The following is a 25145-nucleotide window of genomic DNA, read 5'->3' as shown; positions in this document are numbered from 1 at the left end:
TACCCATGGATGATTTTTTAAAGTTTTAGTTTTATTAAACTTTTTTATATAATTGAGCGAAGCGAGCGGAGTGCTCTACTGGAGACGTTTTACACTCTTTGTCACCAATAGGCTTCCAAACGGTTTGACCGATTGAGATGAAAATTTACAAACATATAGATAAATCTAAGAAATCATCTAAAAAATTCAATAATTCATTTCTTTTTTATTTTTTTATTTAATTTACCGAGATTTTGCGGGCGCAGCGAGTCAAAATTGAGGTCCGGTTCGCGCCCCTACTAATTCTTACACTTGTAGAAATAAACGTAAGCTTACTCTATCGTGTAAGAGAAATTTCTATCCAATTATAGTTACCACATATCCTAAGGTTATGTGAATAAAAGTCACGTTTCCTCTCAAAGCGTCACTTCCGTCCTTATAGCGCCATAATATCCTGTTAGTCTATTGACATCGTACAAAGTGTTCCCTTATAATCCGTTAAAGGAAATTTAAAAAATCGGTTGATACACATACAAGTGAATTTAAGGAGTAAATTCATGATGGGATAAAATAATAAATTAAAATATATTGAACTATGAAAGCACTCTATGGTTGTATTTAGCTTTACTTAAATACAACATATTATAAATTCACATTAATTTAAAATTATCCTATTTTTTTTAAAAGTCTAATATATTTTGAAATTACAACGTTGGCATACCAGGAACCTAATAGCCTAATAACTGGTTTTTTAACCGACTGAACTCGTACAGAAAGTTTAAAGGCTTCCCTTATGTCGGCCATAGGCCATGGTGTACGCCGGTCAGTGTTTACAGTGTAACAGGTCGCGCCCCCCATATGCGTTTGTAACGACCGCCGACGCGTGCGCAGGTGGCCGCGCACCTGCCTCACAAACTAATGCTCTCAGACCTGCCATAGAACTTATTACACTATAATGTACTTTATGGCTCATATTATTAAACGTTTATTGTGATTATTTTGTTTTATATAAATAATAATATAAAGTCATTTTTTAATATTATATTTTTTAAATAATTACTACCTATAATTTCTTAGCTGTTTAAATTATTAAAATATAGCAAATGAAATTAATTAATATTGTTATTAGAAAACATTTACTTAGGGCCAAGGCCTGTCCATTTAATAAATATTATATATTTTTAATAAAATATTTACAACGTATAAAGTAGACTGTTGGATGTCTTCTAAGATTTATCGATCAAATTTTGTCGGTGACTTGTTTTTATTGTGGTAAATCGAAATTAACATCTGCCGGGATAGTTTGTTTATAAACTACGCTGCTAACTAAATGCTCTACCGGATATTATCGTATTCTCGATAATATTCTTACATATATTGAAAACTTACATGTTTTCAGCAGTTCATATAAAACATATTTTTTCTAATGTCAATAAAGAATATCTAAAATTAAATAGTGATGTGCCAAACGCTATTTTATTAGTCATAAATATCGGGCCTGTTTAATCAAATGTCGTGTACGTTCAAAGAAGCTGAATTTTCATTTTGTCCTACACCAGATTTTTGTATGTTAAAAATATTCGCAATTTAATAACAAAATTTTAACCGAGCGAGCACAATCGAGCACAAAATCACTTCTATGTTTTAGGAGAGCAAACGAAGGTGTTTGTTTTTATTGCTATTATATGCGATAATTTAATATTTTCTAACAAAAATAATAATTGGGTATGATAGAGAATATCTATGTGACAAACCGGGCGCCGACTGGACACTAATATATTTAATACTTCCTGTCTAACGATGCTCCAATTTTGTATTTGATTTAAAATCCATGCGTTGACAGCGATTTCCTCCGATTTTTTATTTTCATGTCGTTTTCCCACATTATTTTTATGTTTATAATTTTTAATAAGCATTCATAACATAAGGAGAGTAGCTTCAATCGTCAAATTATAATTTCAATGCAGAAATACTTCGAAACGATTGTTTGGCATTCTTGTAACATAAATACAAAAAGAAGTCATTTCTATTTTTTAAATCATAAATTTTAAAGAGCAGAAACATATCTACATACTACATAGGTACCTACTAGTATAAATGTAGTAAATATTGTTTCTCTTTAGTATTTACTGTTTTAAAATCAAATAACTATGAAAACTACGACAAGTAAAGTTGAGTTAATTAGCAAAAAGCGAAATGTCAAAATAGAATGTCATTTGAATGACATGAAGCTGTCATCGGTGCTCACCTGCGCTTCTAAATTTAAAAATCTCGTCTCGTTTTCCGCCTTCTGTTGAAACTGACACAAACTTAAAAGCGTGCAGTTTTTTAAGTTTGCTGTTTTTTATAAGTCAATGTCTTCTTACTATTCTTAAATACTATTATTTTGTGTTGTTATTGAACCTTAGATGTTATATGAGTCAACCCTATAAGAATATAAAATCATTTAAAAATAAATTTAATCTGAAAAATGTTTTGTGGATCCGATTCCGTAACCAGAATTTTAACATGGAAATTAAATAAACGTTACATCTACATTATAATTATGTAGGTATATATAACAAATAAGTAGGTACTTAAAATATTAGGTTAGACAGATGGACGTGTTTTAAAACTATAGACTTCTCCTTTTTTGTTTCTTCTTACTTTATATGGTGTAGCCCTTTTTTTATTATTAAAAAAAAATTGTCACTAAAACACCATATGGCCATTAGCGCGTGCGTTCCCGAACAGCATATCCCGAAATATTTTAGCACGTGTCGAATTTCCTTAAAGAGAAAAAATAAAAGTGATGTCTTATATAGCAGCTGTTAGTGGATCTAAAGTTACTTTTGCATAAATTTATTTATGTTATGTTATTCGAATATTAAATTATAAACCTACTTAAGTCAAAAAATAAAGATCCACAATATTTACAAAAACTTAACCAAGAGACCGTGTAGTTTAAAATTGTATAATTAAGCTTCTATTAATAGCTGAACCAAATTACTTCTGCAACCACCAAAAACTGACAATTCTAATCTATCCCAACATCCAAGAACCAAACAAAAAAATATTATAGGTACTAAAATTCGGAAAATGAAATCCTCAAACACCTCAACCAGCACTTGTGGCAGTATATTTCTGAGTCTCCAACGTTCCGCGCCAATAGCGGAGACTGGCTCGTGGCGACCTTCGACCCGGCGCGAGGCGTGGCCGCGCTCCATTGGTCGCCCCGCCCCGCGCGCACGCCTCTCGCGACTACGAATCTGTCTCGCACTAAGATCTGGTCATCTCGTGGCTGGATTCTCAATGATTAAAGCGATTTAATAATATCGATATAACCTTGATACAATTATAACATTTACCTACGTTTTTACATAGAATAAAATAAATATGCTATATTAGATTTTTTTTCTTTCTTGGTTTTCCATCTTAGAATTAGTTGTAACAAACAGAATTAATGAGAATGAGAGGCCAATCGTGGTGCATGAGCTTAAAGTGTGTTGTGAGTTCAATTCCCACTCGAGGAAATGATTCCTACATTTAATATTTCCATTTTCTTTGCTCTGGTGTAGAGGCAAAGCGCGACATTGGATTCCATCTGTTAACACGCAATGCTTGCAAAATTCGGCCGTAAATCGGCGGAGACATTGTCTTAACACTAGGTTCCCCTTCCCCCTAGGTTCCCTTTGCCTACTCAGCTGCTGCTGGAATGCAGCGAACGAAAACGAACGAAAAAAATACAATCAAACACGGCTATATAGCTAATGACTAGATACACGTATTTTTAATGGAAAATATCATAAAATCTTTACTCAGGAACCTGATTTACGACCCTTACAAAAATACCATGTCTATTTCACCAACATGTCAGAGGTCACTCCCTCGGGAGAGCTTTACCAGATTGTGACGTTTCCTACAATTTATAGCGACAGTGGAGATGACTGTGGGGAATTGTAATGAGGTGTGTCGGTTCATTAAAATACTTTCATTTGTTTGTAACGCCGCCCAGTGATTTGTTTACACTTCTTTGTTCTTTTTAAGAAATGCCATCATTCTTTATGTGGACGTTTACAAAAAATAAATCTTTAATTATAGGTGTTCTCTTTGGTGATATACTCTTCGTAGTAAAAGCTTTCTTGGTGATAATATTAGTTTATGTATTCTATTTAATGATTTAACATAATATAGGTATGCAAGTATATCTTCATATTTACTTACAAGCAACGATAAGCCTAAGGTCAATACAGTGGTTTGAAGGAGTTATAAATAAGAAATAAGCGTTGGAAGAAAACTGACAATCGATAACCTTTAGTGTATATTTAACACCCCTATAAAATACCACGTCGATCTTTTACTTTTTTCACGTGTATTTCTAACAAGTAATTAAAGAAAACATAAGTAGTTAATTCAGATTATGTAAAATAACTTCATATTAGTACAATTAGTTCTCTTTTTAGTTCTTATTTTTAAGGCTCGTCTTACTAATACCTCTACCTACATTTGTGCTTAACTCATATTTTTTATAGCTATAACAATAGTTAATGTGTTTAGAAAATAAACACAAATATTTAATGCAAATAATTGTTTTATTTTACAATATAGATACATAGATACACTAAGTAGTGGGTTCGATCCCCACTCGAGGAAGTGAAATATTTATTTACGTTTATATTACCATTTCTTCGCTCTGGTGTCGATGCAAAGCGTGGCGTAGAGTTCTACCACTCAACACGCAGTGCCTCCAGAATTCGGCAGAAAGTGGGGAACGGAGTCTTAACACTAGGTTCCCTCTGCCAACCCTGCTCTGTGCGGGATACAGCGTGAAGGTGATTTAGGTACACTATATGCAAGAGACAAAATGCCAAAGCACTTTCTGATGATAGAGGCCGTTGCCCGCAATGATAGTTAGTACCTATCTAGAAATAATTTCGTTTCCAACTCACGCAATATATTTCACAAAAGCTATTACAAACAGTAAATACAGACATGCGTGACCGTTGACCGGTTACAATACCACTCAGTTGATTACGATTATAGCTCTTATAGCACTATGAATAAATGCCAAAATGCATTAAACCCAAATTTAACCTTCCTTTCGGTGCGATGAGAAAAAGAGAGATATATCACGCACAATGAGCACAAATTAACTTGACCTCTAATGTCAATGTGATTTTGTGATTTGTTTGTTCATACAAATGTTACTTGATGCTTTGATTTTTGTAACCTCTTCCTAAAATAGATATAGTATATAATATGACTTAGGAAATAAATTCCAATTCAAATATTTGTATTCAAAATAAAAAGTTACAAACTTCATTTTTTGATGGTCAAATTATTTACCACCAGTTCACAAAAGTTAATGCCTCAGTACTGAGAAGATCGGCACAAGTAACTCAGCGGGGCTTATTTTTTTTTTTATTTGAAACAAATACATATTTAATTATTAGTACTAATACTAGGCATTATGGCATATTTGTTTTGTTTATTTGTCTTAATAAAATAGTTCGTTTTATATTTCTATTAATAATTTAGTCAATCGAAAGGTTTTCCGTAATTACTTCCCAAATAGTAATATAAATCGCGACGAAACAGCACGTATGTGTCGAGGGGGTGTGAGGGGGGCGAGGAGGTGGGGGGCAGGGTCCGGCGCGCGCGCAGAACAAAGGGCGCGCCATGAACCGCGACCGTCGCGCCTCGGTGGCCGCGCCGCGTCTGCGCACGATGCCATGCTTGTCCTGATTTTTTGGACTGTATTTATAAAAGCATATGTGAACTAAGCTAGTATTGCTAAGAGAGTACTTTAAAGCCTATTTCTATGCGCTTATCTAGAAATATTTTCTGGGGCTGACCCCCTCCCGGTCTGAAATTTAGCTTTAAACAGATATGTTCGTGAAAATATTGTTTTTTTGCAAATTTTTTTATAAGTAAAATTTCTGAGGTGGGCACCAGACTATTCTGACTATTTTTATTCGTGGCCCACCCGGCTCCCCTCCTTCCTACGCTCATGAGGAGATGCCTGGTTTGAACTTTAAACTTATATATACGTTCATGAACCGGTTGTTCAGAACAATTTTTTTGCTAGTAGATGATAATTCTGTAGTCGGCACAAATATATTCTGGGATGGGCACGGACCACCTGCCCCTTCTATTCCTACGCCCATGCCTAACTAATACTAACAATGTCATCTTTCATTTGATTTTGCAGGCGGCTACACAACAGGCGGCCCCAGAGAGACCAACACCTACTACACGGAGGCGAGTGGTGGCACAGCACCACCAGCGCCTGCACCCGCCGCCTCATCCCCACTCGATGAGTACTACCAGCCAGAGTACCCACCACCAGCGCCCTCGCAGCCCTACCTCGAGGACTACTACCACCACGCACATGCGCACACGCAGCCACTGCTCACGCACGAGCACAAATATCAACCCCACGCGTATAGCAAGCCATATCCTAGAAGTAAGAGTTTTTAATGTAATTGTTAATTTCTAATGCCATTGCTACTTCCCATTTTATCTGAATTAAAATTTCTAATACGTTTTTAATCTATCAAGCAAATAGGGCTTGGAGTATAGTAGGCACCTAGATTAGAATCTTTCTTTAGCTTCACGCTGTTTCCCGCCTAACTCTGGAGACATTGCGTGTTGAGTAGCGAATATCAACGCCGCACTTTGGCTCGACACCAGAACGAAGAAATTAAAATTATTAAATATTTCATTTCATCGAGTGCAAACCGAAACCACACGTTAATAGACCCACCCTAGTGCTCCAGCGTCGCAACTAGCCTCAAGACGGAAACTAGAATTAAAAAAGTATTTATGCATTAGTATTTAGTACGATCTTACTAAAACAAAATAAAAACTTACATAATATTCCATCGTAGATATACCCCAACACACTATGCAAGACAGACATGACAATTTTTAGCTCTACGCAATCATCCAATTAATACGCACGTTTAGCGAAATGGGGGCACACATCCTGTTGCGTTTGAATAAAATGCTTTTTATCAAGTTCTGCCAATATTCCAGAATAGCAACGGATATGGTCTCTACATCGATCACCATATATTAGTAGTGGAACATTCTTAACAGCTTTAAGGATAAACAGAAATGGTTACCGAACATTCCTTATGACATAAGAATATGCAAACGGCGGAAAGACCAAGTTTACTTTTGAAATAGTTATATTAATATCGTCTTGGTAGTGATTGTGATTGTAATTTAATTTTTAGGCCAGGCATGGCGCAGGAGCCCAAGCGTGTGTCTGTAAACGATAGGTTTTGGGTTCGATTCGCACTCGATGTAAAATATTTAATATTTTCATTTTTTGCTCTGGTCCTGAGTTCTGGCACTTAACACGCGATGGCTCCAGAATTTAGCAGGAAGTGGAGAATGCAGTGTCTTAACACTAGGCTGCTTCTGCTTACCTTGCCACATTGCAAATATGCAATACAGCGTGATGCTGAAAAATACATAATATATATTTTTAAATTAATGGCGAATTGGACCTGTATTCTTATAAAGCAGATTTTTAATGAATTCTACTTTTACTTCCTGCGAACATGTTTATTTTTATTTCTCCAAGGAAGTAAAAGTAGACCTCAATCCTTTCCTCCTCATAGTTTTTACAAGCGCTTTCTTACTTAGGTACCTGTTAATTCTTTAAAAAGAAATCAACAAATAAATAGATAAATGTTATCTAATTGGATATATTTTTTGTTAATATAGCAGGAGGTGGCAGGTACGGTGCGGGGGGCGAGGTTTACGGAGAAGGCTACGCGACGGAATACGGGGGCTGTGCCGAGTGGGGCGAGTGGCCGAGCGAGCAGCATGCACTCCTGCCGCAGGACAAGCTGTCCTACCCCGCTTCAGGACCTTGCTTTACTGGTTCGTTAAATGAAATTTAATATTTTGTTTAAATGCACTTGCGTTAAGAAACCTAAATTGATGGACTTTATATTATATTTTTGGATCATTCGTGGCGCAGAGGCACCAGCGTGAGACTGTAAAAGCGATAATTTGTGGATTCGATTTCCACTCAAGGAAATTTAATATTTTCTTGCTCTGGTAACGAGGTAAAACGCGGCGTCGAATTTCGCCACTCAACCCACAATACCTCTAGAATTCGGCGTAAAGTACCAATTATTTTTTTTTATTCCAACAATTGTTTTTCCTTAAGATTTTTTCTAAATTGTGACTTTTGGACTTATAAGCAGTAAATACTAAGCTCAAAAATATAAAAACCAATGTCCAGTACATCGTAAAGCAAGTGTGTACTATCTGCGCAGGCTCAGGACCCATTCAGCTTTGGCAGTTTCTCCTAGAACTACTCACCGACAAAAGCTGCCAAGGATTTATCTCGTGGACCGGTGATGGCTGGGAGTTCAAGCTTACAGATCCAGATGAGGTAAATTATTGTAATATATTTTATTTGTTTTTTTTTTCAGCTTCATTCTGTAACCCGCGTAGGGTAGACAGGAAGAGCCTAGTGTTAAGACACTTCACTCTCCACTTTCCGATTAAATGTCAATAGTTTTTTAGATTAGTCTGAGGGGTCAAATACGGATCTCTCTCTATATTTTACTATTACAAACTATATTAATTAATATTTGAAGTGAAATTTCGCGTTAATTTCTAATTATTTTTGTTTCTATTTAAGGTTGCCCGGCGTTGGGGCATTCGCAAAAACAAACCCAAGATGAACTACGAGAAGCTCTCGCGTGGTCTGCGCTACTACTACGATAAGAACATTATTCACAAAACTGCTGGCAAACGCTACGTGTACCGTTTTGTATGCGATCTTCAAAGCTTGCTCGGGTAAAAGCTTTATTTATGTATTTTTTTAGCTTTACGCAATAGCTGGGTAGGCAGAGGTAACCTGGGAACCTAGTGTTAGAACACCGTTCCCATTAAACATTTATGTTTCCCACTTATCCCCGTATTTTTGAGGCATTACGTGTTTAGAGGTGGAATTCAAGGCCACGATTTGTTTTCTTACCACTTCACTTTACTTTTTTTAAATGTTTACATAAACTTTACTTTAATCTTTTTCAATACTTGAATTAAGCGCTCTTTCTAGTAAAATTTTGGTTAGAGCAAATTTTTTAAGTGCTTTGGAGTGCGTCTGTATGGACGGTTGTTTTATTATAAACAATTTGCACTAGTTCCTATTAATAAAGATTACGATATCTACTAATATTAAAAAAAATATATAGTTCTATTAATAATTCATTATATATTTCAATTATTATTTGCAAAAACTCTACATATTAACATAGTTTAATCTAAATTAACCAACGTGTCTTTTGTTACAGTATATCACCTGAACAGCTGCACGCTATGTATGAACCCAAAATGGAAAAGAAAGACGACGATTGAAGTCGAGGCAATTATCACCAACACCAACATCTAGTAAATAAAAAAAAAATTATAAGCAATTCTCAAAGTCTTTTATCAAAAGTTGAATATACAACTTGATTATACACTTATATTTTTAATTTATTACCATACTTCGATTCTAAATTCGATCATAAATAGGCCTTATGAAAAAAATCTATTCATAGGTCCATTGCGTATAATATATGAAAATGTCGGATTTGATCTCATGCACATCCACCAGTGGAATTTATTTACTTACAACTTGGTTCTATTTTATGAAAACGATGAATATATTTAAGTACCACATTTAACCAACGGTGCCTTAATACATCCAGACTGTTTGTTGATTTTGTATTTTAAATAAATTATTAATCACCGCAACATGCAAATCTTAAAAAAAAATATCATTTTTTTTTTAAATAAATTAATTGTATTGATTCTCGATATATCTGACAGTGTTTGTACTTTGGTACTAATAATTTAAATAATACTTCCAACTTCTCGTACTATTTTATATATCTTTTAAAACTCATTGAAATCATTATTAATATACTCCTAAAGTACTGATTCATATTCATATATAGCATAAATAGTGAAAATTCTGCTATCAATATAATAATACTGTAAATATAAGTTAATTTTTGTTACTTTATAAAAATAATTAGGTATTATATTATAATAGATATTAAGTGTTGTATGTTTGAATCGCAAATTGTTGCAATAAGCGATTAAATTAATGCATAGTTAGAATGTTGGCATGTTAAACCTATCTAATTCACAAGAGTCCAAAGATGAAAAATCTACGTACGTGCCCACCAATTGGAAAAAAATAATGTGAAATTACCAAAGGGGTTAAATTTGACAATATTTAATTAAAAGATTTTTTATCATCTCCAATAATAATTTGCGGCTTATCTGCGGAGCACACCGGGTGACGTCATTGTCGCTGATCTCGTGGTAAGGGCTTGTAATGTCTTACTAGTTATGAAATTAATTAGTTGTATTATTTTCAATTTTTATAGCTCCTAGCATACACCGAAGATATTTCGATAAGGTTTATTTTGTAAAGTATTACTCCTCCATCAATATTATACGTCAGTTGTTGTCACAATTGTAAATTATTTTAATGATGTCTTCCCAGTTTTTTAAAAAGATACTGTTTCTAAATGTATTTAGATAGAGAATAATTATGAAATGTCTGAATAATGTTTATGATATTCGTGTTACAGATAAATTGATGTACCTACTTATCAGTGTTGTATGTATTGATGGAAGATATAAAATTAAATATATATATTTACGAAATTATTTGTTGTTTTTTTTAATAAATCAAAACTCATTAAATAACTTGTTCTTTAAATCTTTAAGTAAAAATATAAAGCATTATTAAACTTCGAAAGTAAAATAAAAATATAAGACGACGCTACTCTATTGGCGCTACCTCTCGCAAAGGGCTCCACTTTCAAGTTAGTAAGTACGCATACAGTCTTAACTACATATTAGACTATTACCTTATCCTCAAAATTTCTACTTTTCTAAAATACGTAAGTGTGGGGGCTCTGGGATCTCAGTCTAACATATATAATGGCAATTTTACTTAAATTCCTACAGATAATTTTAAAGGTTTATGATTACGTAGTTTGTACCAACTATTGCAACATAACATAAATTTTACAAATATTGAAGTTAACTCATATTAGGAATTGGAACTGAATTAATCATTAGTTATTAGAAGATTATAAATATAGTAGGTCTTACATACAAGGATCATCGTGTAATGTATCTATTTTTATAACGGAAATAAAAGGAGTTATGACCATCTTTACAATTTATAGTAGATATGTATTACTTAATCTTGATATTTGCGAATTTTAATAATAAACTCGTATTTTATCTTATTAGTAAAGAAATTAGTTAAAATATTTAGTGCAACGATCATAAGACATAGATTGGAAGAATATTGTAAGAATTTGCAAAGTTTAAGAGAGAACAAAATTTTGTAAAATAACTCCAAGAAAAAATGTAGGATTGCTGTGCAATAGTATTTTACTGTAAACGCCATAATTGTTGGTTCAATCTCATTTGGACGAAATTTTGAAAGACCGAACGAAGACAGTGACGAATTCATTTAGAAAGCAGAGAACGAGACGTCATTCTAAGAGCTCCGCTACGAAGAATATAAACAAGCATTAAAGAAGAATGTTCTTTAGAAGTACAATATAAAATGCCAATATCAAACACTATTTATTTATTTTATTAACAAATTACTCACGATTTCGACACCCTAACTCTTTAGTTTAAGAATTATGACTACTACTCGGACTATAAAAATATTTTGCAGTTGTATCGATGACTCATATAGACTCATCTAGCTTGTAAAAAAATAACCAACACTAACAGTATAATCAGTGACATTTAACCTTTTCTTCAATAAACCCAGGGGATTTCAGTATATAACAATCTCGACTTTTAAATAACAAACGTACTCTCCGTCGTAATCTTTCTTGGTTTTGTGTCTATTTACCCTACGTTGCTATTCACCTCAGTTAACAGGTATAAAAAAATCTTTCCGAGTATTGCGTCTAGTCACCCCATAAATTATGATCATCCAGTTTTTGTTATTTTCTATAATTTTTTTCTTGGGCAATACATAGAAGAAAAAATACTGTTTTTGAGCAAATTGTTTTTCTAAGCTACAATATCTTCGAATATTTTGTACGGTTAGACAGATTTTGTTTAGTTATTTTATATAGGAAGACACCTGTCAGTGATTTTGTTATTGTGATTGTCACTTATGTCATTAGCAGTTAAATATCACAATTTCATAACCTATTCGTTTGTATTTTTAAGTACAAGTTATATTTTATAATAAAAAAATACAATAAAAATCTACAATGAAGTTATCCCAAATTCTACTCAAACAGCATATAGACTTTATGTTTAAAAGACATTGGCTTGTGCAAGGTAAACGTGTGCCAATAAATACACATATCGAGGAATATTTAAAAGAAAAGGGTATTCCTGTTGAAGATGCACTTGAATTTGTTAAAGAGAAACCAGAAAACCATGAAAGGTATTATAGTATTAAGTACCATGAAATATTAATGAACATTATAAACTTGTTTCTATACGTAAATGTTATAGAATCTTAATATTATTTCGTACTAACTTACAGATTACATTCATGAAGTAGAAAGGTCATTATTTTCAATATCTCTGTTACATATATGTATTTTTTAAATATTTTTCGATTTTGTTATTCCAGAATTGAAATTGTAGGGCCTTATAAACGGCCACTACGATTGGATGAAACACACCCAGACTATAAAGAAAAACCTTGCATGACTTTGAGCAACACTAATGTTCTCCTGGAGGGTATTTCCCAGGCACAGGTGCTCACCAAGACAATCATTGCAGAAGATAAATTACCTCAAAGAATTGAAGAACTTGCAGAGTTACCAGCTCCTAAAGCTATTCATAAAGGTGTAAAACAAGCAATTTTAAGTGCTAATATATTTGATTGTGAGCAGAAGAAACTACCTAAAATTAAAGACCCAAACAGACCAGCATATAATTTTCCAAGAGTATTAGGTATAACAGATAAAAGAAGAAAGTAAGTATTTACTTTTAACAAATTACTTTTTTTATAGAGGCCATCATGGTGCAGTGGATCAGCACCTGACTGTAAAAACTATGGTTGCAGGTTCAATTCCCACTCAGGGAGATAGCTCTTTTTCATTTCCCACAATTTAAGACAAAGACATAGTATTGACTTCCAGCACCCAACCATTTCATAATACATATTAAAACATTTTAAATAATCCAAAAATTATGTCCTATTGTAATTAATGTACCACTAAAAACCTTTTATTAATCAATTTTATCTTTTTTAGCCAAATTTTGACTAACAAATTACTTCAATTGATTGAAAAGAGCAATGATATAGAAGTCACACAAAATAAGTATGTGATGAATGATGTCAACTATCAAAGTATATTTGATAAAGAGGGTGATCTAATAAAATTTCATGATTTATCTAATATATTAGTAACAAGTGATAAGCCTTTAAAACATGAATTCAATGAAAAAGACATACCATTTATTGAAATTCCCGACCTTTATCCAGTAAAACACACTGTAACTTTGGATCCGGAACATTTCTACAGTGACAATAGCAAATATCGTAAGTAACTGCTTTAATTAATTGATGCCATTGTTTGACTTTTCATACAATTTTTGCACATTCAATCTGTACTAGGGATATATTCATGTTTAAAATTCAAATAAAATTATCATAGTCCTATCTAGTAATGCCGCCATACATTATATTATAATGTTTACTTGATAATTATGATATCTCAAAAATGAGAGTAGAATTTAGAATAAGCAGACTTGAAATTAATTATTCTCACACCAAGGAATAGTAAGTTGGCCTATCTCAATCCATATACTGGGGTTTATCACTTAGCAGGATTGGTTCAGTTATTTGATATGATATTTTAAATGTCAGTTAGCACCCTTTTTCCAATAGGGATCATATCATAGGTAGGAATATACTTTGAGACAAAAATATGACTATATTTTTCTTTTATTTTTTCAGTTCTTATGGTATTATTCTTGTTGTATTAGTAAATATATTAATTATTATAAATTATGTTTGTATTTGATAATTGGAACATTTTATGATAGTAGTTCATGTATGGAAGATTTATATTTATTAAAAAATTACTAAGAATCTTTTAATTTTTCAGCTATTCGTCCATCTGTAACAAGAAAGCATCCACACACTACTTGGCTTCATTTCAATGCAACTGAAGTATCTAATATATTTGAAACACCTGTCACTCCAGCTCAAATATTGGGACGCTCACTTACTCATGCTTTTACCGTTGCTTCGGCATACGCAAAGCAATTACATGGGGTACGAAAAATCAATTTACACGGACTATTCATAACCATATGTTTTTTTGTTATTTTATTTAATTATTTTTTACAGGAGGATGTAAAAGACCTACCTGAACCAATACACATAAATTGTATTCAAACCGATGGTCAATGCTTCCACTTTGGTGTTTTAGAACTTAACACCCTTAATGTTGATGGAACTGAAGGCACCAAGAATATTTGGTACTGCAAGAACAATGTCGTTTTATACGACTCTTGTAGATACCTAAGTGCAATACCAGTTTTGGAGAATTATAACCCTAAAGTATATGGATATATTAATGCCTTTTATAATTGTTAAATGTACTAATTTATATTATAATTTAATCATATTAATAAATAGAATTTAGAAAGAACACTACTTTTTATTTACTACCCTAGCATTTACGAAGTGATCTAATGAGAGAAAAATATATTGTTTAAATGTATTCATGTATATATACTAATATATTTACAAGAACAAAAATACATTTATTTTTGATTAAAATACACAATGCTTGCATACCAAAACACTTTGTACATAAATATTAATAGCAAGTTAGGAAATTAGGACACAAAAAATCTTAGTCATAGTCTTATTTCTCTGCACTAAATTTCTGTAATCGCCTTCTTCTAAGCTCTTCCGCGTCGGCGTCGATATCTCTGTGGAAAATAGGAAAATTTCAGGATTTATGAAAAAACAATGAACTAAATAATATTTTGTTAAGCTTCACGGTGTGCTCCGCATATAGCAGGATAGACAGAGGAAACGTAGTGTTAAGACACTCCGTTATCACGCACCGCCTATTTCTCTAAACGATGAGATGATGATTACACGAACTGATTGGCGGAACTCAACGCCGCGCCTTGTCTTACGATTAAGGAAATAAAAATAAATCACTCGCCCACACAACTGTACTATTTACAGTCAGGCACTGTGCCAATGCGCCAAGACGGCCTCACTAAAAATCAATCTTAGCAATCAATACTTAATTACTTACCTATCAACTTCTAAATTTGCATCAAACGGATCTACATCGAAATCGTCGCTAGTCGAAGGGCCTGGTGTGGGTTCAAATACATCTCCTGGATTGACCTCGAATGTTGATGTCGAGGGTACTACATCGGGTTCTGTTTTGACTTTCACTGGCGACGGTTCTGGAGAAGGCTCGGTTCGGCTAGAGTAAAAAAATGTTATTGAAATAATTAATATAAAATATAATGAAATAGTAGTAATATAAAGTATTATTATTGGTGTACATTATTATAAAGTTAGGCTATTCTGACGCAGCGGTACACCATCTGCCTATAAACTGCGGTAGATTTAATTGCCATACGGTAGAATGAATTATTTTAGTTTCCTTTTGCATATCTTTGACAAATTTAACACATTCGTATCGAATTGAACAATCAACAATCGAATTTGAGTGAAAAGCAGAAACGAAGTGCCCTGGGGTGTTAAGTGGCACTCAGTTTTTAGTTAAAGTGAGAAGCTAAATACGAATAACATACCACATGTTAGTTTGTGTTGCAACGTTGTTACTGTTTAGCGGCAAATTGGATACGACGTTCGAATACTGCTGCATGAGGAGAACAGACGCGTCCAACATAGCTTGGATTTCACGTAGAAGCTGTCGATATCATTTTTATTAATATATTGAGGACAATATAAAGAAATAATACTTTAAATATGTACTGAAATAACTCTTATTACTTATCCAAAGATAATAAAAAGTGAAGTTAAATAAAAAAAAGGTGTAACTCAAAAATGTTGCCACTGTTTTGTAAAAGACAGCAGTACTCTGCCTAAATTTCTAAGATTTTCGCATCGATAAGAAACTACTGTTTGTTGTCCATTAGCATAGCATTAGCAATTAGCAAGCACTTTGAAATTACCAAATAACATGGTCAAATGCGAGAGGGACGAAAAGAAAGCTTTTGTAGAGTTTCATTTATCGGGGGTTTTTAATTATCAACGATTTTGTGATACTGTAAAGCGATGCCTAAACGGACTGTATATTTGATATTAATTACAGCTTAGTATCTCCACGTTATCTTAAAAAAACTTGTCTTGACAGATAGACAGACAGAGTGATTCTATAATGATTTTGTTTTCTTTTGAGATGAAGAAATGAAAATGTCAAGTATACCTGAAGTCGGGCCTCAATATTCCTGCGTTCAGTGCCTTCCATACGCCTAAGTTCTTCATCAGAGAGTGTAGCGAGGGATGCAGGACGAGGCGGTGGTGGGGGTGGCATGCTCCATCTCATCACTAAATAGTAAAATAGGCAATTATTTATTTACTACATATACAAAAAAAACAATACTAATACAGCCCAGCTTGGTGAGACCTTTGGCTTTCCAGGAAAGCCAATAGTGGATTGTGAATTGACATGAAAGTGGATTCACACTATTGTGGCTGTTACGGTTCGTTTTCAATCTGTTTAAATACTTTTATGATAAATATTTGCACATGCTTGATACAATTGGAATTTGATTCGATAGGAACCATAGTATGATGCTATCATAGATACAGCAGGTATACTCACACGCCCTGAGCTCCTCCATGTTGCGGGGTTGCGCAGGCGGCGGCGGGGGCTGCTGTGCGGGCGGAGGGGGCGCGGGGGCGGCGGGCTCGGGTGCCGGCGCGCGCAGAACGTTGAGGCGGCACGTGGGGCATGTCTGCTGGCGCTGGAACCACAGCCGCAGGCATGCCGCGTGGAAGATGTGATTGCAGGGGAGCTTCTTTGCCCCTGTTTTAATCAATTATTAGAACCTTTATTGCTATACAAATACATAAGAAATAATATATTTAAAATTATAATGGCATAGATGATGTGGCTGTGCGCATTAAGCCTAGAATTTAAATTATCTCTGATTTTCAGTTAAACCTGAGGTTTTTAACCTGCTTCCTGAAAATGCACGAAATGTTGAGCGGGTGCGATAAGGCGAGCACAACAATTCCTTTAGATAATAACAGCAGCTAGTGTAGTAGTGTTATAATTTTTATAAAAGTAATTCTAAATCTCATAAGAAATTGTTGTCCCTTTCATAGAAAAGGACAAAAATATGGAAAACTAGAGTTCTGCTCGCTTTGCAGTACCTATGACCTAACTAATAAATCTTTTTAAAATACAAGGTGCTTCCTTAAGCATGATATTCTCAACTTCATTTCGCACAGCTAGAAATGATAAAAATCGATATGCGACTATTTAATACATAGATAGTTACCTAAATAATAAAATTATTATTGCTTAGGTATCTTCAACTAGATATAACTTTATACTTTAATCAATTCAAAAAAATATATGGAAATGTTTAATTTAGATTTTAATCAATTCAAAAAAATATATGGAAATGTTTAATTTGGATTAACTTTACTTTTGGAATTTTCACCCTATAATCAAAACTACCGACACCTAGATTCTTATATTATTCTATCCTACTTCCTACTAATGTTATCGTTTTGAAAGTTTGTGAGAAGAATGGAGGTTCGTTCCAATTTCCTGTCAAAACTACCCAACGCCTTTAGATGAAACTTTACAGTAATATAGCTTATACATCAAAATAACACATATTCTACAATTTGTGTAAAGATTTTATATAATTTGACTATAATATACAAATAGCTTAAGCGGGCGAAGCCACGTTTGCATCACTAATTGTAAATGTTTAATAACAAAAAATAATAAAGAAAACACAGCACTATAGGTACCTACATTTTAAATTGACAATTAAAATGAAACAAACTCACGACGTGTTGTAAAAATGTCGACCAGTATCGTATTAATAATTGTTAACAATAAAATGAAAGGAAAGAATAAATCATATATACTACCTACTACATTATAACCGTCCTTTCCGATATCGAAATGCAGGCTGAAAAATTTTTCATTAAAAAAATGTGCGATTGAACCCACTACCAACGGGCAAAACTATATTATAAGGAACTCAAACAGTAAACATTTCTAAACTGCACCGACGGCGTTCGTAATATTATTTACAATGTTTTTAAAAACCTTCATTCAACGATTAACAAACACATTTCGCAATGTGACCTTGTTTTTGGAGTTTAATAATTAAGTAATTTAACACGCTTACAATGTAGGTGTACGTGGTATCTTTGTATTGACGATTCTATAAGAGCACATATTATATTTACATTGAAAAAAAAAACATATTATAAAAATATACCTTACATACGTAGATAGACATTTAATTTTGCTTAGTCATAGCATGTAAATTGTAGAACACCGTATACATACCTATATGTTTACTTTCATAATAATTATCCATCTTCTAAATAAAATAATTATTATTTTCTTGTGTAAAACTAATATTATCATATTATCAAATATTACTATCAGCTTCACGGTGTATGACGCACACAGCAGGAAAGGCAGAGGGAACCTAGTGTTAAGACACTCCCTTTCCCACTTTCCCACGGCATGCTTTGCCTCAACATCAGAACGAAGAAATATAAATTTAAATAATTATTTCATTTCCTCAAGTGGGGATCGAAATCACAACCAGTCGCGATTACAGTCACATTTTATGCTTCTGCGTCATGACTGGCAAATATTACTGTACAACAAAAGTCTAATAAATAATTGTACTCCTCTTAAAATGTAATGTGTATCTATGTATCTTAAAATGTAATGTTACAATACGTATATTGATTAATAGTATCTATTTAAAAACAAAATTCCACACCATTCCATTCCAGACAATTCATAATATAAATTAATTAATTCTAACCGCTGTGCATCTCTTCGCGACATATAATACACTCGTTGTCAGCAGCGGCGAGTTCCTCCGTAGTCGCGTCCGGGTACAGCGTGTTCATGTTGCGTATGGCGCGACGGGACAGGACCACGTCGTTGTATGCTTTTTTGAAACTCCTATAAAAGTAATCAATAAATAATTATGTATAATCAATAAATAGTGTTATGTAGTTATACTATAGTATTAAAATAAAAAGTCCCACATTTTGTACTAACAAAAAAAAATGTAACAAGAAGGAAAGAATAGGAAATTTTACGATTTATTGTGTTAGTGTGTTTCCGTGAAAGGAAATATTTATTTAAATTTATACCCGCCACTCAACACGCAATGCCTCCAGAATTCGGCGGAAATTAGGTAACGGAGTGTCTTAACACGAGGTTCCCTCTGCCCACCCTGCTGTGTACGGGATTTGATTTGGATAAGAATAATATAATATCTAGAAATAGATATTAAAGAAAATGGTTGGTCATAAGAAGCTTACCTCATTGTCTCATACATGGGTCGGAAAGCAAACAATGGTAAAGTATAAATCCGGACCATAACAGCTACAAATCCGATATATAGAAGAACTTTAAGGAAGTTGATAGCCAGATCTGTGTAGAGCAACACTGCTGCCTTGCTCTCCCACGGTGCTTCCCAGTGAGAGTCAATTGCATGAAGAACATACTGAATAGATTTAAGTCAACATGAATATTCAAAAAAAAGATTGATTTACATTTGTCTGAATAGAACTAAATAGAAATTATAAGGAAGAAATTGAAGATAATTTCATCCAACAGTAAAGTTTTTTTAATTACTTTACAAATAACAAAATATTTACTAAATAAAAATGTTTGTTTGTAACTTTATTCATTTATCCATTCATTAAAATATTCATTTTGAAATTATTTTAATGGCCTCAAGTTTGATGGACTATGCAAATAACATTAACTATAGTACCGTTGATGAGTTGTTGCACACTAAAGTCAGCATATATAACCGTGATTTTATAATTTTTCTTACTTTTAACTAATTGCCTAAAGCATTCAGAAAACTCAAGGTTTGGCAGTACTGTACATCATATTCATGTTGCTATTGGTACCAATGCCTATTGGTATGTCAATATATATTTGGAAACCAGACTAACTTTTACAATGTAGGGCTATTTTTGACTATTTTTATTTATTATATCGTAGTCGAAATTTCTTTATATTGAATGATAAATGATTTATTACAAAAGTGATTAGCAAATTTAATGAAAATTAACTCAATTTTAAAAATGTTTTTTAATATTTAATTACCTTTTAATTATAATGAATATTATCAATTGAAATAATTCTATTAGAAGTGATGTAATGATAACAATTGGAATTATAAGTATATAATAAATTAAATTGTATTCTAATGGCTGACAAAATTTAAGTGAAAATATATAAATTCAATACATTAAATTAATGTTGTACCAGTATTCAAATTACCTAATTAAATGCATAAAATGTTACCTCCACTCACCTTAATCAATATGTTTACAATCATTATTATCAATATGCTGTATTCAAATCCAAAGACCAATTGGACTGAAGGGCCTTTCGTGGCAGTAAATGTATAAGCATGGTGGATGAAATATAAGTCCACGTGTGCTAGAAGCATAAGTAAACTAAGAATCCTGACATGGAACAACCAGCCAATGACAGGGCTCCTTTCCATCTGTAAGAAAAGTATTATTAGGTTATGAAATATTATTATAATATACTATACAAAAATATTAATTGTAAACGCTAAGGCTATGTGTCAGTCAGGGAACTAATTATATTTTATAAATTTTTACTTGTGTAGATAAAGTGTAGTCATGAGTTCCACCTATCTCCCGTAATATCTCAAAAATTTGGCCAGAATGTCTCAACACCAATCTGGTGTACAACCCTCTGCACACCTTGCTATGCAGGAAAGAGTGTAAAGCTATTTTTATTAACAATTATCAAAAATGTAATTTACTTACAAAATCAACCCTATCTTCAGCTAGCCAATGGAATGCCTTCAAAAATAATAAGAGAGTAAACAGAGCTATAAATTTTGGATTAAAATCATCCCTAAATACTGTAAATGCCAGACATGTCTCTGTTATAGCATACCAGGAGCGCTCTATTAGATGCTGAAATAAAGAAAAAAATTTTTGGTGATATAATTTTATAAAATAAAATAATTTGGTAACTATGTATATGGTAATCTGATGTGTTAAGAAATATATTAATTAAAAAATTGTAATTTATTTTATTTTCTGACCATTATAAATAACTCTTTAGAAATATAGGAATTAAATATCATTACTTTAAAATTGTACTTTATTTTGATTTATGATTAAATTTAAATGATTTTTACTGAATATTCACCTCAAATTCTGCAGCACGAAGTTGACCAAAGAAGATTTTCCTTAATATTTTTCCAGCCAATAACACCAATATAAAAGCTTGCAAATACATTACCTGTATTAAGAAACATATGTTTTAAATATAATTGTAAGTGTAACAATATGTGGAATAGATACCAAAATCAAATATCATTATTAATCGACTTAATTAAACTAGTATGTAATATTAAGGAGCCAAAAGGAATAGATACAGTGAAACACAATATCTATATAAAAGTACCTAAAGTGTACAAAAGCAAAGAAATATTTCACAACAAAGTCAAAGTCAAAGTCAAAGTCAAAATATCTTTATTCCATAAAAATGCTTAACATTCACTTGGACATGTCATAAAAGATAAAAAAAAATGGAAAACAAAATAACCAAAAAAAATGTGCAATTTTGACTTGAAAAAAGCCCGTTCAAATGGTTGAGCTCATGAGAAGATACAGGCAAAGAAACTCATGGCCACTCTTTTTAAATGCCAACATTTGTTATAAATCACAATTAACAATTTTAACTTAGAAATAGAGCAACTCATTTCCAAACATCTTTATCGCGAACATAATCTTTAACAGAGTAATAAGCTTTTTGGCAGAGCCTGTGCTTTACCACTTTTTTAAATTTGTTCAGTGATAAATTAACCACGTCGTTTGGAAGTTTGTTATAAAAGTGTATACTTTGACCTACGAATGAGTGAGACACTTTATGGAGCCTAGAGAAGGGCACAGCAAGCTTATTTTTATTTCTTAAATTATATTGATGGAGGTCACTGTTTTTATTAAATTTATTAATATTCTTATGCACATATACTAAGTTGTCGTAAATATATTGGGAGTGTAGTGTGAGGATGTTAAAGTCTTTAAATTTATTCCTTAGTGACTCCCGTGGACCCATTTTATAGACTGCTCGGACAGCCCGTTTTTGGAGCACAAAAATGGTATCTATGTCAGCGGCACTACCCCAAAGTAATAGGCCGTAAGACATAATGCTATGAAAATAGCTGAAGTATACTAAACGCGCGGTGTCAACATCGGTCAGTTGACGAATCTTGCGGATAGCATACGCTGCCGAACTAAGTCTACCAGATAAAGTTTCTATATGCGGACCCCATTGTAACTTAGCATCTAATGTTATACCTAAGAAAACAGTTTCATTAACTACTTTAAGTTCCTTATTGTTCATCAAAACCCTGGTTTCTACTTGTTGAACATTCTTAGTAAAGAACCTGATACATTTAGTTTTACTACTATTTAAAAGCAAGTTATTGGCACTAAACCAGTGCAATATCCTAGAAAGAGCATTGTTTACATCGTCAATTTCCAATTGCTGTCTATTAACCTTAAAAACTAAAGATGTATCATCTGCAAACAACACCATTTCACAGATATCTCTCATAAGGTGAGGTAAGTCATTAATGTACAAAAGGAACAAAAACGGACCCAGAATAGAGCCTTGTGGCACCCCCAATGCTACAGGTGACCCGTGTGATAGTTTCCCGTTGACATTTACCTTTTGAATCCTATCACTTAAATAAGAAGTGAGAAGATCCAAAGCAATGCCTCTTATACCATAGTGGTGTAGCTTCCTGATAAGAGTTTTATGCTGCACACAATCAAATGCTTTGGATAAGTCACAAAACACCCCAAAGGCATCACGTGACTCCTCCCAAGCCGCGAATACACTCTCTAATAATTTGACCCCAGCATCAGATGTTGACCTTCCACGAGTGAAACCAAATTGACCTGTGTGCAGTAATTTATTTTTATTAAAATAAGTAAGAAGCTGACTGAGTATCAGCTTTTCAAAAATTTTACTAAACGTAGGTAGTACTGAAATCGGTCTGAAATTTGTGGGGTCTTGCGTACTACCTGATTTAAACAATGGAGTTATTTTACTATATTTCATCAAATCAGGAAACACTCCACAATCAATACATCTATTAAAAATTGTAACTAAATCAGGAATCAAAATATCAATTAAAGAATTTATGATATTAACTGAGACACCCCACAAGTCGGCTGTCTTTTTCATACTAATTGATTTGAAAGCTACACTAATGTCTGAATAATTTACATGACGGAAAACGAAACCATTATAAAATTCGGGAACATTGTCTTTAATTAACGATTCTGCAATAGTGGTGGAAGAACCTAAATCGTTTGTTAGACTGACTGGGAAAGTAGAGAAAAACTTTTCAAATGCAATGGCCACTTCCAAATCGGAATCAACAATGTGACCGTCAATACTAAGTTTAAAATTAGAATCTTTCACCCTAGTTCTCCCAGTCTCGGCATTAACAACCTTCCAAGTGGCTTCAATTTTATTATTACTATTTCTGATTTTTGTTTTAATAAATAAAGATTTAGCAATTTTGCAAACTCTTTTGAAAATTTTAGAGTAAGATTTTAAGTACTCTTTAAACTCTTCACCACTATTAAACTGTTTTTCATAATATAACATATACAGTGTCTCCCTACTCTTATAAATACCTGCTGTGGCCCAGTCTCCAAAGATAGGACTATCAGTAATTGTAATCTCTTTGGGAGTAAATATTGAATGAAATTTATTAATAAAAGAGTAAAAAAAAGAATTGTACAAAGAATTGGGAGGTAAAGTTATATCTAAAACTAGTAAATTAGTTAGTAAACTAACTCTCATACGTTCCAAACGACTAGCTGTGACAGGTACAACAGCAATTCTTTTCTTAGCCACCTGTTTTTTCTTACTATAGAATTCTACTAGCTGACCAGAGTGGTCAGAATCCAATTTATTAATAATGCTTTTGTAGCATGGAATAATGTCAGTAAATATGTTATCTATACAAGTACTAGTCGTAGGAGTTATTCTGGTTGGCTCCATAAATAAATTAAGTAAATTGTGTGACTTAAAAAGACTTAATAAATTAATGGTGGGACTAAAACTTTCCAAAATATTAACATTAAAGTCCCCACACACTAACAAAGGCTTACCCGACTTGGTAAGTTTGCTTAAGGCCTCATCCATTACTTCTAAAAATAATTTTAAATTGGCGGAGGGAGGTCTGTATACACATATAACAATGAATTGCTCTAATTGAACACACGCTAATTCGATAGAACATTCTACAGAAAGGGACACAATATCTTTCCGTTCCTTGAACTTAAGGTTCTTGTTTAATATTATAAGCGACCCCCCGTGTATTGTGTTGATTCTGCAGAATGAGCTTCCTACCCGGTGGTTTCTGAAATTAAACATGAGCTGGTTCACCTTTAACCAATGTTCAGTAATACACAAAATACTAATTTCCTCCGAGTTCATGAATAATTCAACAAGGTTGAAGTCTATAAAATATGTTTCTTTATATTAAAAATATATTGAACTTACGGCCATACTAGGATTTGAATTCGTCAGATAAACTACGGAAGGATAAAATTGTTTTTTCTGGTAATAGGCATTGCCTATTACCATAGTCGTTAGAGCTAGACTGATAACAGTCGCCACAACAGCCTTCATCTTCATTGATATGGAATACACTTAGCACTTTAAAACACTATAATTTTTACATTAAATAATTTCAGAAAATTCCAGGCACAGTAAAATGTAGTAATTATCAATAAATACATTTTCAAAACATCACTCCGTATCAGTCGCTGGAACAAAAAATAATTTTGACGTGTTCAATGTTCATTTGTGTCAATTTATTTTGCACAGAATAAAAATTTGTTG

The 25145-nt window shown here is 32.9% G+C and overlaps 3 protein-coding genes across 7 annotated transcripts in view; 2 read left to right on the top strand and 1 right to left on the bottom strand.

The window, feature by feature from the left end:
• The window catches only part of pnt (ETS transcription factor pointed), a 109785-nt gene extending 99132 nt beyond the window's left edge, over positions 1 to 10653 (top strand). For 4 of the 5 annotated variants that reach the window (XM_085188996.1, XM_085189001.1, XM_085188999.1 and 1 more), the window contains 5 exons: positions 6170 to 6424; positions 7696 to 7854; positions 8256 to 8374; positions 8627 to 8784; positions 9282 to 10653. In XM_085188996.1, the coding sequence (XP_085045122.1) occupies positions 6170 to 6424; positions 7696 to 7854; positions 8256 to 8374; positions 8627 to 8784; positions 9282 to 9345 (755 nt within the window). In that variant the 3' untranslated portion in view covers positions 9346 to 10653. The remainder of the gene's footprint in view (positions 1 to 6169; positions 6425 to 7695; positions 7855 to 8255; positions 8375 to 8626; positions 8785 to 9281) is intronic. The other variant, XM_085188998.1, reaches the window with a different exon arrangement.
• A 1303-nt stretch (positions 10654 to 11956) lies between these two features.
• Positions 11957 to 14645, top strand: mRpL37 (mitochondrial ribosomal protein L37). Its single transcript, XM_085189268.1, has 5 exons — positions 11957 to 12418; positions 12611 to 12958; positions 13239 to 13528; positions 14097 to 14266; positions 14342 to 14645. The coding sequence occupies exons 1-5, from the start codon at positions 12240 to 12242 to the stop codon at positions 14588 to 14590; spliced, it is 1236 nt and encodes a 411-aa protein (XP_085045394.1). The 5' UTR covers positions 11957 to 12239; the 3' UTR covers positions 14591 to 14645.
• A 57-nt stretch (positions 14646 to 14702) lies between these two features.
• On the bottom strand, positions 14703 to 25081 carry sip3 (septin interacting protein 3). Its single transcript, XM_085189267.1, has 11 exons — positions 24804 to 25081; positions 21423 to 21515; positions 21032 to 21184; positions 20545 to 20739; positions 19535 to 19719; positions 19027 to 19169; positions 16818 to 17021; positions 16419 to 16540; positions 15781 to 15899; positions 15270 to 15446; positions 14703 to 14931 (listed from the first exon to the last, which is right to left on the bottom strand). The coding sequence occupies exons 1-11, from the start codon at positions 24936 to 24938 to the stop codon at positions 14865 to 14867; spliced, it is 1593 nt and encodes a 530-aa protein (XP_085045393.1). The 5' UTR covers positions 24939 to 25081; the 3' UTR covers positions 14703 to 14864.
• Between the last annotated feature and the right edge of the window lie 64 nt (positions 25082 to 25145).

The sequence above is a fragment of the Heliconius melpomene genome, chromosome 8 (assembly GCF_056956725.1).
Source record: "Heliconius melpomene rosina isolate 202511_hmr_F chromosome 8, ASM5695672v1, whole genome shotgun sequence".
Classification (NCBI taxonomy): Eukaryota; Metazoa; Arthropoda; class Insecta; order Lepidoptera; family Nymphalidae; genus Heliconius; species Heliconius melpomene.
Note: the sequence above shows the minus strand (reverse complement) of the source record. Positions and strands in the feature narration are given on the sequence as shown.

What these genes read in the sequence shown, in the direction of transcription:
- mRpL37 (XM_085189268.1), top strand. Translation starts at nt 12,240, where the DNA reads ATGAAGTTATCCCAAATTCTACTCAAACAGCATATAGACTTTATGTTT. An exon ending in ATAACAGATAAAAGAAGAAA is followed by an intron (nt 12,959 to 13,238) that starts GTAAGTATTTAC and finishes TATCTTTTTTAG; the next exon opens with CCAAATTTTGACTAACAAAT. An exon ending in ACGCAAAGCAATTACATGGG is followed by an intron (nt 14,267 to 14,341) that starts GTACGAAAAATC and finishes TATTTTTTACAG; the next exon opens with GAGGATGTAAAAGACCTACC.
- sip3 (XM_085189267.1), bottom strand. Translation starts at nt 24,938, where the DNA reads ATGAAGATGAAGGCTGTTGTGGCGACTGTTATCAGTCTAGCTCTAACG. An exon ending in TTCGTGCTGCAGAATTTGAG is followed by an intron (nt 21,185 to 21,422) that starts GTGAATATTCAG and finishes TCTTTATTTCAG; the next exon opens with CATCTAATAGAGCGCTCCTG. An exon ending in CCCATGTATGAGACAATGAG is followed by an intron (nt 19,170 to 19,534) that starts GTAAGCTTCTTA and finishes TTACTTTTATAG; the next exon opens with GAGTTTCAAAAAAGCATACA.